The sequence below is a fragment of the Triturus cristatus genome, chromosome 12 (assembly GCF_964204655.1).
Source record: "Triturus cristatus chromosome 12, aTriCri1.1, whole genome shotgun sequence".
Taxonomy (NCBI): Eukaryota; Metazoa; Chordata; class Amphibia; order Caudata; family Salamandridae; genus Triturus; species Triturus cristatus.
Genome location: NC_140595.1, coordinates 521,029,872 through 521,042,836, shown reverse-complemented (window position 1 = coordinate 521,042,836; position 12,965 = coordinate 521,029,872). Strand labels below are relative to the sequence as shown.

General features: G+C 41.9%; 1 protein-coding gene across 4 annotated transcripts in view; it reads right to left on the bottom strand.

Annotated features, from left to right (window-relative positions):
• The window catches only part of ADCY7 (adenylate cyclase 7), a 621,989-nt gene that overhangs the window by 256,251 nt on the left and 352,773 nt on the right, over nucleotides 1-12,965 (bottom strand). For all 4 annotated transcript variants that reach the window (XM_085639173.1, XM_085639172.1, XM_085639171.1 and 1 more), the window contains 2 exons: nucleotides 11,658-12,106; nucleotides 8,013-8,210 (listed from right to left, as the gene is read on the bottom strand). In XM_085639173.1, coding sequence (XP_085495299.1) covers nucleotides 8,013-8,210; nucleotides 11,658-11,891 — 432 coding nt within the window. In that variant the 5' untranslated portion in view covers nucleotides 11,892-12,106. The remainder of the gene's footprint in view (nucleotides 1-8,012; nucleotides 8,211-11,657; nucleotides 12,107-12,965) is intronic.

The window sequence follows — 12,965 nt, the reverse complement described above, 5'->3', positions numbered from 1 at the left end:
CGTGGTGAGTTCAAAGCAGGGGGGATTAGTTTAAATATATGTAATCAACAAGAGAGAGAGGGAGAAGTATAAGGAGTCACTCTTGATCCCCCTACTGGTAGCATTAAATACACAACAAAAGGGTGCAGCCAAAAGAAAAAGAGAAACGGCAAAAGAAGTCACTGTTTATTAAAAGAACCCTCACTCACCAACCTAGTTGGAACGGGTTTTTTTGTGATGCAACTGTGAATAAGCGGAAAGTGGCGTCCGCGGGGTCCTCAGGAAGGGAGTATGCAGGTTCCATATGGGCGCTGAGCTTTGGCGTAAGTTTGACTACAAGCCACCGCCCCCCACCAGGACCCATGGTGCAAGGTCACCGGATATTTCAAATACACATGGCTTTCATTAATGCTGAAGGCACTACTTAAACCGTACGTTATACCGGTTCTTTCTACACCACAGGTTAGAGTGCGCCTTAGCGTGCGCATACCGCTGTGGTGTCTTGGTCCTGACGAAAGCCTCGCAAACAATGAGTGGAGGCAGAAACATGTTGACCACACCCTTTTCTTTTCTATACTATGGATGTATCTGGTCAATTTAGCCATTTTCTGTAAGATCCATCACACTGCCTGTAAGTAGTGCTTGGTTCTCCACAAATAAAGTTTGTTTTCGGTTGAACTAAGCACTTTTTAAACCACTTTTCACTTATTCACACTTGCATCACAAAAAAACCCTGTAATCAGGCGTCTTAGCACACCAGGGAGGCACTCAGCCTCTCTGGTGGGAACCCAATGATGAAGCACGTCACCAACTAGGTTGGTGAGTGAGGGTGTTGTATTCCGCTTTAGGTGTCCGTATATAGGTTTTCCTGAATCATGTCCTTATATAGGCACAATCCGCATTTCCCTTATATAGGCATAAGATCCCAGTCCTTATTTAGGCATTAGCCATGCTACCCAAATACAGGCATGGTCACCTACATCCGTCCACCCCGACGTCACAACGAGTTCTTAGAAACCAGACACTTAAGCTGTTGGGAGTTTCCCTAGCCCAGGATTATTGATTTCTCCAAGAACTCATTTATTATGCACGAACCGCTATTCATTGTCATTCATGACATCTTCCTCTGCCCGACTTTACGTCAATGCAAACATTCCTAAACACCTTCCAGGTATAAATACACAACAAGGACGGCAAGTACGGAGGAGACCTCGACTTTAGAGGAGCCCGTGTCCCGGCCTGACGCACTGACAAGAGACGCTGTCACCCCTGCTCGCAGAGAATCCAGCTTCCAGTGTTCTGACTCCCTTCGCGGGGTGTTAGAGTTCGAGACCCGGAAAGAGATTCCCACCTCTCTCATTCTCAAGGTATGGAGCTGACTAGAACCTAGAGGGACTCTTGGCATACCAGACTTAGCTGGCTATACTATAGCCTACCAGACTATAGAATATAGCACCTACTTCTTACATTGTACTACACTTAGGTTAGGTACACTGGGGTAGAACTAGTTAGAGAAGCATCTCAGGAGTACTTGCATTTTTAGCTTATGTTATTTATGTATATGAATATATGTCTCATAGCTAAAAGATAATGCTAGTGCAGTATTATTTCTTTCTACTGCTTATGCTGTACATAATATATCTCGCATACTGTCTTGTGATTATAACAGCTCATATCTCTTACGCGAGAAACAAGACTATTCAATAAATCCTTTTATTGAAACGCCCGTCTATTCTTTCTGTGTAACTCTGAAGAAAGTAAGCACGCACGAATAGCTGAGTGAAACGGTTATCTGTTTCCACAATTCTGAGAGTGTTCCGATTCTAAAGGGAAACAAAGTTGTCATGTTTATGCGGCTGCCAGGAGTGTACAAGGAGTTTCTAGTGACCTCTGAGTTAGCAGGTACAAATTAATTAAGTTTAATATACTCGATAGGGGCATACTGATCTCAGCCCTATGCCAAATCTATAGGGTATATTATTCCAATGCGCAGAGCCTATTAGGGAAATAGGAACTACACTACATTCTTAATAAACAAGCGAGACTTCTTTTGCAGTTTCTCTTTTTCTTTTGGACGCACTCTTTTGTTGTTTATTTAATACTTTGGGATTAGTTTAAAACCATGGCCGTGGGCTGGGGGTGGTGGGTTAACATGCTGTGTAGGAGAGAAGATGGCTACAAATGCCCTTTTATGGAGTGCTCACTACGTGTCTCTGTGTAATCTAAGTGGGGCTCATGTAATGGACTGCAATCCCTACAAGTTGAGTTTGCGTTACATAAATGCAGCTATAAAATAAATAAAAGGCAAAACGGAGCAGGAAGATGATGGAGTACAAACACATGCACTTATGGGTCACGTTTGCGCTACATAAATGCCCGTAAAATAAAAAATGTAAACGGCAATACGATGCAAGAAGATGACGGGACAAACACATGCACTTGCAAATCGAGTTTACACTACATAAATGCAACTAAAACATAAATAAAAAAAAGCATTTGTAATGCAATCAATCTTGCATTTGAGCTACTGGCATTGCAAATGACAATGCATTTTATTTATGTTTTGTTTTCTAAAACATAAATAAAAGGCATTGTCATTAACAATGCCAATAGCTTTAACTTGTGTAAATGCGAGTCCTATTACATTGCAAATGTTTTTCTTCCTTCTTCAGTGGGGGAGTGGAAATAGCAGTGCTACGTGTTTGGCATGCCCCCCAGAGATTAATCACCCGCATGGCTGCTGCCAAGCCACGAAGGGTGGGGGGTGGAGCCAGTTCCGTGCAGCCAGGGATCATGGTCTCTTGTCCGCTTTCTCGCTAGACCACGTTATTCCAGAAGATTTGAAAATCAGAAGCAGGAATGCTGCGGTGAGTTTACGACTTAATTATGCAAATCTCCAGGAAGGGCTTGCCATCATCGCAGCACCTTTCTGATAGAACTGTAAGGCGGCTGCCTTACCTTACCTCAAGCACGCCCCACACCTGCGTAAACCAGTTGCACCGCAGAAAGCAGTCTCTTTCTGTACATCCATCCTTCCCACTCAAAAAGGATAAATGCATTAAAATACGTAACCAAGCTCATTAAGGGTAGAGGAGACAAGGAAACTCGATCTCACCAGTGAACGCGATGATTGCTAATAACATCCCATCTTCTCGAACGCAGAGATCGGGTAACTAAGTCTGCTGGTGCAACTATGACGTTGTGCCCCAAACCCTGCTCGGCCCTAACGAAAGCGGCCTGCACTATTAATAAAATAAAAGAATAAGCGCATTTGCTATAGTTAAAGCGGATGCGCTATAATTTAAATATATACATTAGTAAAACTAGAGGGCCTGCTGAGATGTCGTGGGTGGAATAGGGAAGATCATTAAAGAAAATAGTGCTTACCGACTTATGAAGGAGACCATGTAATGTCACAAGTAAAAGGTCCAGGCGTTATGGGCGGTAACAAATGCAGACAAGTCAGTACAAAGGAGGGACCAACAAGCCTATTTACGAATCAGAAGCCAGCATTTCCCGAAGGACAATGGCACAAGCTAATAACAAATATAGGAGGAGAGTGGGCGGGGCTTCCACTGCATACTCTATTACAGCATGCATGCTGCCGTTAGGCTCGGCCTAAAAAGGCAATGTAGTTTAGGAAGTACTAGGTCCACAGCTATTCACAGCTGACAGACAAAATGTGAGCTCTGCACAAGGGTCACTGGTGCAGTCTACCACAGAGTGATGCGGTGATCTCTGTGCCTCTGGAGCTTCTTTTTGCAGTGTAGGCTACATGACTGAACTGGACTTTTAGACACTTGGTCTCAGCCCAATCCAACACCCCTTTGACTACGCCCATCTGGGCAATCACCCGTTTGTCCTGTTACTAAAATGAGAGCGCTTAAAAGCAGGCTAAAATGCCGGCATTGCCTGCTGTATTTAAGTAACACTACATTTCTACAGCACACCATCTGTTCACAGCATTTGCAACATTAACCTGGGCATAACATAAGGACAAATTTCAAATATTTACAGGAAAAGTGTAAATAGATTTCGAGCCAAAGCTTCCACGGCCAGACTTCTGGTGCACAATTCAAAGTTCTCCAGGAATTCAAGCGCTCACATAATTCAATATTATTTTAATCCGATAGACTTCTGGAAAGCTCCTGGTAAAATAAACATACTTAAACTGGCACTGGAAAATCAGTTTACTCACATTCAAGCCCAATGCTAGTAAATATTTCACGCAGGCCAGTAAGGTCGTAACTGAGACCGAATAACGACGTAGGTAGAACTGAAGTGTCTCGAAATGCAACATATTGGTGCCAAACAATTACATGACGAAAAAATTATGAAGTAGTTAAAATCAGTTTCAATATTATTAAACATTAATAAATACACTATACTCCACAAAAAGAATAGCCTTGTATGGAGTGTGGGAAGAAAGTAAAAAAAAAAAGCACTTCGGAAGCACTTGGCTAGTGGAAGGACAGCCGCCAGCCGAAAACTGTACTCGGTCCAAGCTCCAGGGAACAGCAGGGGAAAGTGAAAGCTGATGATGTGACCATGAGGCTTCCGACCAGTGAGAAGCAAGAAAATGTGAGTGACCGCAAAGCCTACAAATGGTAAGTAATGGGCAGGATGTAAGCCGCTTGGAAGAATTTTTTTTAATAACAAGAGATTTCACAAACGCTGTGCAGGTAAAACTTAACAAGCATTGGCATAGCCAATAGGTCTCGCCTTTGGGATCTTATAAGTGTTTAGCCATACAACAACAGTTGCATAACTAAATACTTATAAGGTCCCAAAAGCGAGATCTATTGGCTATGCCAAGCGGCCATGCAGCCGCGAAAGTGAAAGTAATCGCGGTAAAGCGCGGCGCGCGCGCCCGCGCACATGCACTCTAGCTCTAGGCTGGCCTAGTAGCACTTTCTGGAGCCCTCTCAATAAGTCTCGTCAGACCAGCGCATGCGCTGGGTCAGGCGAGACCTAAAAATGGCAGCATGCCTACCAGCCAATGGGAGCAAGATGCCTGCTTTGTGTAAATGCGACATATAGAAATGGGAGAAAATTAATCTGAAGAGTTAACTTTGTTTATATGCATTCCATAAAACACAATTTTAATTTTCTCCCTTTTCAAAGTGTTGCATTTACAAACAGCAGGCATCTTGCTCCCAGTGGCCTATAGACACAGTGGCATATTTATAACGGAAAAACACAGTCCTTACGTACATTACAGCCACATACAAAAACATTTATGTGGTTTACAAATTAGTACACTATGCGTGTAGTTACTATACATTTCTGGTTTAATTAAAAGCACCCATAATTGGTTGTACTACATTACTTGTATGCTTTGAATATTTTCAGACAGCAGATTGTTCTCTATTAACCTGGTAGAGCTCTTAGATCTGCTCACAATCTACGGGCTGTAGTCCCATCCGTGAAGTGAAAAGGGAGGAAGATCCTTTAGATTTAACGTGGCAAAACTTTGGAACTCCCTGACCCTCTCTTTGCAGACAATTGATAATTAATTGTCCTCAAGGAAAAGGCTCAAAACCTTCCAGTCCGTGAAGAAACCCCTAAGGATCCTGCGGTCATAGTCTGTGTTGCCCAAAAGCGCTGGGATGGCTTCGGGTTGCCATGTGCTTTATAAATTCCCCTAACATTACATAACATTTCTTCCCTCATCTATCTAAAGTTCATATGAATGAATTCCAGATGAACCATTGGTTTGAGTATATACTGAATGCCCAGACTCTACTGGCATACCGGCTGCTACTGTCACATATACTATAGTGAGTCAGCTAATGAACAGAACTGTTTTATGTTGCAAATTTCTATTCACCAGTTTCTATTGTGGCACATAGGTGATTGGTCAGAAAACAATATGCATCCAAAAATAAGGCATAAGGAAATGCACAGAATGTCTCCTGGTTTCATAACGGTTACCAACTAGTGAACACAATGGATTTCCTTTCATACCAATTTACACAGTCCTGAAATAGAACTAAAATGTATCCGTATTTTCTGTATAGCATACACTCTCATTATATGTCCAAAGCCCAATTTCCTACCAGCTGGATTATCAACCCAAGTATGAGTGATCAAATATTATGTGTATTTCAATTCATCTTCAAATATATACTTAGGTGAGAGATCCAACTCAAGGTAATTAGATTGCACTTTCCTGGGATCTGGTTAGCCCTTGCTTGCATCTCAAATCCAGTTTCACTGCAATCCAGGCGGCGAACAAGAGTCTTGAGGATCATGCAATGTTTCATGCATACATCTTATCGTAAGGTTCGCCCTTAAGAAAGCAATTCCATTTGTTGTGATAGAGGGAAAGACCTTGTGTTTATATTTTTACTCTTCCTGATGTTTGCCTCCTCTCCTCTCCTTGTGCATTGCTACATCTTGAGAAGCACTCGTTGATCAGCCATGCCGTCAAGTGCTCCAAGCTGAGAATCATCTGCCTAGTTATACTTAAACTTCACATGCCGGCTACAATATCTATCCCCACCATCACCCAAAATGGATCGTGTCTCGTCCTATGCATTTACTTCCAGAACTGTCAATTCGCTGATGAGGAACTTGGAAATCTTGAATAGAAAATCTCCAGGGTATAGTAGAACTGAGCTATGCAACCAAACCTTCAATCCAGCGGTTTGTCAAATAGACTCTTCATTATCAGAGGCTGGTACATATCTCTCACAGCCACACAACCACACACTGGACTTACCTGACCCACTATCAGCAATGACTTCTAGATGGTACCCAAACTCAAGCAGTTCAAAAGCTAGCTTCAAGTACAGTTACATCAGAGTATGCTTCCGATGCAGCTTAGGTCTCATGGAGAACTGGCACTCAACTTACAGTAATGTAGCAAGGCTGAGGTCCCCTCTCTAAATAACAGAGGGTATACTCAGTGGTCACTCTGCTTTAAAAAAATAAACACTAGGTCTGGGGTGTGGCCAGGTGTGCATCTGGCTTGACAGGGTAAATTGTGACAGGCAGCTGCTGAAGGGGCACCTTGGCCTTGATCCCACACCACGAATCAATGCAATCTCGTAGTACGCCGCCTCGCATTGGGAATGTAGGCAACATTCAGGGGCCACCTCACACAGATAGGTAACACCAGGTGAACCACTGTCCGGTGGCATAACACAAAATGTTGGGGCCCTTGCAGCATGTGGGGAGGGGCCCTGCGAGTCATCTAAATCTCACAAAAATGTATAGACCTTTATCTATGTGGGGGGCCCTACAGGGGCCTGATTATACACTTGTATCACTGTCCAGTGTTGGTTTGTTTTATTATCTAAACATATACGAGCTCTGCCAGTTTGTGTACGGAAGAGTGTGCTTTTACTGTTAATATGGCGCACAACCCAGGTCTGCACATGGTGCAGCATCTTTGGGCACTCGCATGTTCAAACCGGATGCATGCACCCCTCCTCTCCCCCCCCCCCCCCGGTCTTCTGAACGGTGAAGTGGACAATAAACCACAATTTTAGTACATAGTGACAACAATGTAAGCAATGTATGATGCAAACCTTTTATTGCCTGCCCCTAAACTGTGACCATAAAATATGGATGCATGAGAAAAAAAAATTCATTTTTTTTAAAAAAACGACTAAAAACTTTTTTTAATGTTAAATACGCAATTACTGCAAAGTGATTAAAATACTTGTCCTGTTTTCCCCTTCGTTATATTGTATTATATGCGTTTAATAAATGGACGGAGCTTATCCTGAAAGACTACTAGGCCAGGTGTGATATTTGATGCACTTTAAAGCCAGGTTTGGCAGTTTGTCCCATGCCCCGATTTTCAACTGAGGTTGTTAAAGATCAAATGGAACCTTTTGGCATGAATTTTCTATTTTGTGGTTACTTGTAATGCGTATTCAGTTAGATATTATTAAACCTAGTCTTCAATCTTGTGCACTTAAAGTTTTAATTTTTGGATTATTCACTGTACTTGATGTGCAAAAGCTATGTCAGCAATACAGACATCAACTGATTTGACGATAAATTAGAATAAAGCAAAATACCTGATCCCACGCGGAAACAGCACCTTTGTCGAAAATCAAGACATAGCCGATGGTCATGAGGCAGATCCATATCAGGGCCGCTAATAGTGTCAGCCGCCTCTCAACAGAGGATTCAGAGCGCACCAGCATATACAGGACGCAGAATATTACCAGGGTGACTAATACTGTAATGACGAAGGCAAGGTGCTCACTGGGATCCTGTGACAAACAGAGCAGAAACATACCTTTACAAGGTGGCATGGTGGAGGTTCCATAACAAAACTAAAATTGATCATATATGCAAAATACACTCATTGCATGCAGGTCTACAACGCGTCATGGAAATCGAGAGGTCGCTGGACCTCTCAACACCTATTATCAACACAAAATATCACAGCTGTACTGGAAATGTGTTTAGTGGAATCTCACATCACCAAAGAATGCACTATAGTTGTGCTACCCCATGACTTTGCCCAATTGACCTTGGACACCATTACTCCAACCGACCATTAATCTGACATGGCTTATGCGCCTAAATTGGGTGGTATTTGAGTTGCAATAGTAAAGCACATACGTGGAAGAACACGTCAGTCAAAAAGTAAAAGACAGGCCTCAGTAATAGGAAATTAATTAATGGAACTCAGAGAAATGGCAAAATACTTGCAGCTGCCCATTGAGCTAAAAAAATAGTTCCATCTCAAATTTGCACTGCACTCTGGAGAATTTCAGATAAGGCTATGTGATACCCGGTTTGTGTCACTTCGTGAACGAGTGCAGTGTGCAAGCTCACCTTGAAGTGGGATTTGGCTAGGATCAAGCAGTCCATTTTGAATCACATTTGCAAACCATTTCGGTTAATAAAAAATATGTTTATTAGTTGTAAAGGGGAGCTCAAGACTTCCTTTAAATATCCCAAAATATGATTTGTAAAGTTACCACAGAATCATTATTCATGAGCCAGCAACAGAAGGACGTTAGAGGGTTAAAGAGGATATGTGTAAAAATCTAACATGCGCATTGAGTTGGGGAGACAGCACCTTTCAGAATACTTTGCTAGAAAGAAGAATGTCTACAGACCTTGCCACGTCCACTCTGTCATACACAGACTGGACAATTTGTGTCATCGTTTTTATTTCAGTAGGAAAAACTTTAACTATCCATGAAAGCATCTCAATCCTGGCTTCCTAATGTAAACAAATTGTGAGATCCTGGGTAAATCCGTTGTCTCCCTTATTGGGAAAGTCTAGATGAGAGCTAGCTTGCGATATATGCCTTTCAAAATAAAATCATGAAAAAGTACAATCTTTTCACATCGATATTTAAATAAAAATGATCATATAATTTTATAATATCTACTCTAGCTCATCAAAAGCTCTTATTTTGAACATGGACAAAGAGTGCTAGGAAGCAATTCTAGTTTCGGTTTCTAGATGTGATTGATTACTGCTCCAAGTTAATTTGCCATGCATGTAATGAATGGGAGGAGTTCCAGGGTTTACTCGTATGAGGCAGCAATCTGTATGAGAGTCATGCTTAGGAGCAAATACAAGACTCACAGGAGGCTGTGCAGACAGCTTAGCCATATTCCAAAGAGGTTTGAAATCCTCCTAGTAAGGTTAGTCAACATGCTTCCTATCTGTCTCTACACGTACATCACGAGATGTTCTTGGACTGCTTTTACTTCATTGAGAAAAGGAATTTCATAGTGAGGCAAACCTTAACACGCATTATACTTCCGCCATATGCTCCTCTCTCTTACAGCAGCTTGTAGGTGCTCGACTCCTTCCTCTTCAGCATATGCTATAATTCCTTTCCTCTACAAAGTAAAAGTAGGGCAAGAACATCCAATATTCTATGATACAGAGATGGATTTGCAGTGGAGCCCTTGTTTTGGTTATGTGCCATACTTCAAGGCTACCCCCTCACCCTGGCTTATGCTATAAGGAACAAAGTTTGTGTATCGTGTTGAAGGTGATCTTTGCTTTAGGGCATAAGGCACCAAAAAGCAGGTCAAAAGACATCCTGATTTGCCCAATAAAAAGGGAAGAGAAGTGGGCATGCAGAGGGGATCTGAACAAATGTATTTTAGTGTTTGATTTGTTAGTGATTTTATTTTTATATCAAGAGAGTCTGTATTGGGATGATTGAACTGGAGTGTATATGTGTATGGTATGCATAAGGTTGATGGAGTGGGCTTCTTTGTATGTAGGCAAAAGGAAAATTGAAAAACAGATTTTGTAAAAATTAACAATGTTGCACAATCAATAATATGCATGCATATGAATTGATTGATGGATGAATTTTGTATATAGTGTGTGTGTGTGAAAAGAAAATTAAGTATATAGAACCACATATTATAGTATGCCAGTATTTCGGTCACCTTCTGGGTTTATCAATTTTGACTCCTCAAAGAAATATAGGTCCGGCAGGCAATTTTTCGATTGTTTTGTTGAAATTATCCACTTCCCCATACTTGCTTACCCGTCAAGTAGGACTCCCTCAAATGTCTGCTAAATTTTATTGTCATTCCTGATAGGTGTATTTTAAATAAATACTTAGTAAAAAAATTATTCTTAATTTTAGACTATACATATCCTTTCTTTTGTCATTTTCATTAGCGTGATGTAACTACCTGTGTTCTGTTAACGTGAGACAACTTTTAAAGAGTTACATCCCCTAGCAGCAGCCTTCCTTAGTAACCTGTATCTCCACCCAATCATCCGGCATGCTCCTCTGCATGATAGCTAGGTTAGCGCACTACAACTATTGTACATAAAGTAACTGGAAATGCACGTAAATGAAAATATGCATCTTTCACCCTAAAGCTTCTCTCTAGTAAAGCCCCTAGCAGTGGCACTTAACTGCAGATGTCCACGACCAGGACATATTACTAGGGCAGTGAAAGTTGACGACTGGGCAGAATCCTGTGACTAGCTAGCTCCTCCTTTTTGTTTGGAGGAATTTGCCAGATTCAAGGCTGTACAATAGGTAGTGCGCTTCTATTTCTAGTGCTATCTTATGCTATGTTAAATCGACTTGATATAGCGCACAAATCACCCTAGGGCATCTCGGTGCTGCTTGTGAATCAAAGACAGGAACCGATGAGGGTGTTTTAAAATAGGAGGCCTTTGAGTTGCTTCCTAAATTTACAGTAGTTTATTGTTCATAAATGTATGCACAGGTATGCGTTTGCACTAATTTAAGGTGGTGCTTACTTAGGAAACAAGACTGGAGATGCAAATAAGAAAACACAAGGGACATATGGGTTATCTAGAACAACATACTTATATCCACCAGTACTACTATAACTTAGCTCGAAATCGGCTGAAGACAGACCTCTTTAAAGAGTACTCTAGTACGATGCAGTAACAGTCCACTTTCGCTCTTTGAACCCGGCAACTCATCCAATCTAACGTTGACTGTGTCTTTGCCTTAGATTCTTTACAGTCGAAAGGCTCCATCTTTCATCTTGCTCTTGACTACATAGATACCATATACATGCATAGATAGACACAAATACAACAGAATATCTAGCAAACCTTCCAATGAACAGTCATCACAGAAGGAAAGTAGGCACAATATAGTGTAGTTTTATCACCCTAACACTTTTGGCCTCAAGCCCATGCATTAAAGGAATGACCTCGTTTGAAGAATACCTGTACTCACATAGAGAGGGTAGGAGGCAAAGAAGAAGATGATCAGAGTGAGGCACGACGTGATGGAGATGAAGAGCAGATGTAGCAACAGCGGGTAATGGTGGCTGGCACAGCGGTACGACTCATAGAGGAGGTCCGAGTCCTTCAAATCTTCATTATCATTTATAAAGTACTTTCCCTTGGATGGCATTTTCTTCCAGTGCGACTCCTTTTGAGTGCCAGATTTTCTGTGGAGAAGAAGCATGGGCAGCTGGCTACGCGGATAGTTGGTGGCAGAGGTGAAAAAGCTGGCCGATTCAAGGACACTGGTCAACTCCCACTCCACACTCGAGACATGGACGATGGATCTCCGATCACCTTACATACAAAGCAATAGGGTTTCGTCCTCCACCGACCCAAGTGTTATTCATGGGGAGCTCCATGCAGCGTGCTATTTGTTCCCCAGTTTTGTTTCAGTTCCTGAAACAAAAAGAACATATTTATACTCTTATGTCCACTGGCTGTCGTGGATTATATGGCGATTTGGATGATAATAGCAGTGTAACACAAAATAAATAAAAGCGAGAACCCTAAATGAAAGCGGAACAACCACCCAACGGACTCTACAAATCAATTGCCATGGTCAATGTTCATGGACTTGTCCGCTTGCAAGTGTCAAAAAGATAGACGAACTAGAAACCTAGCAAGAAAGAATGGATTTTACTAGGGCGCATTCTATGGGACTCCACATTGCTGGATTTTATTCCCTTTGGTGGTAGAAACCTACACTTTCATCACAAGAATATACAATTAGAGTTATGCTTCCGTGATGGATGTATATGTGGTGGATGTGTATTTGTCTTGACGGCCGTGCCACTGGACATCAGGAAAATATTAACTAGATGGAACTGGATTGTTGCAGTTGTAGTGTTTGAGTGCTGTAGTAGAAGTGGTATTTCATGGTAGGGTTGTATATAAGCGCGGCAGTTTTAGTTCAATAGTGCAACAGACGTGGTGCCATAGTGCTGCAGTTGAAGTAGGTACTGAACTAGCTGCATACAGGTCAAGGTAGGGCTTGAGCACAGCAAGTACCTCCAAAACATGAATGCTACACCCACACCTCTTAGAGATACAGCAGGCGAGCAGCAGCACAGCAACAACACAGGTGCAGAACTTCACTTCCGCTTATCAACCAATGGAGGGAGGCTAAAATATTTATTGTACCAATAGTTTGGGCCTATATAGCTCTAATAATGCAGAAAGACAAAATCTAAAACTGGCATTCAGCAATAAATTGATGCTGCGCATGCACAAACCGCACACACTCACAATACCACCA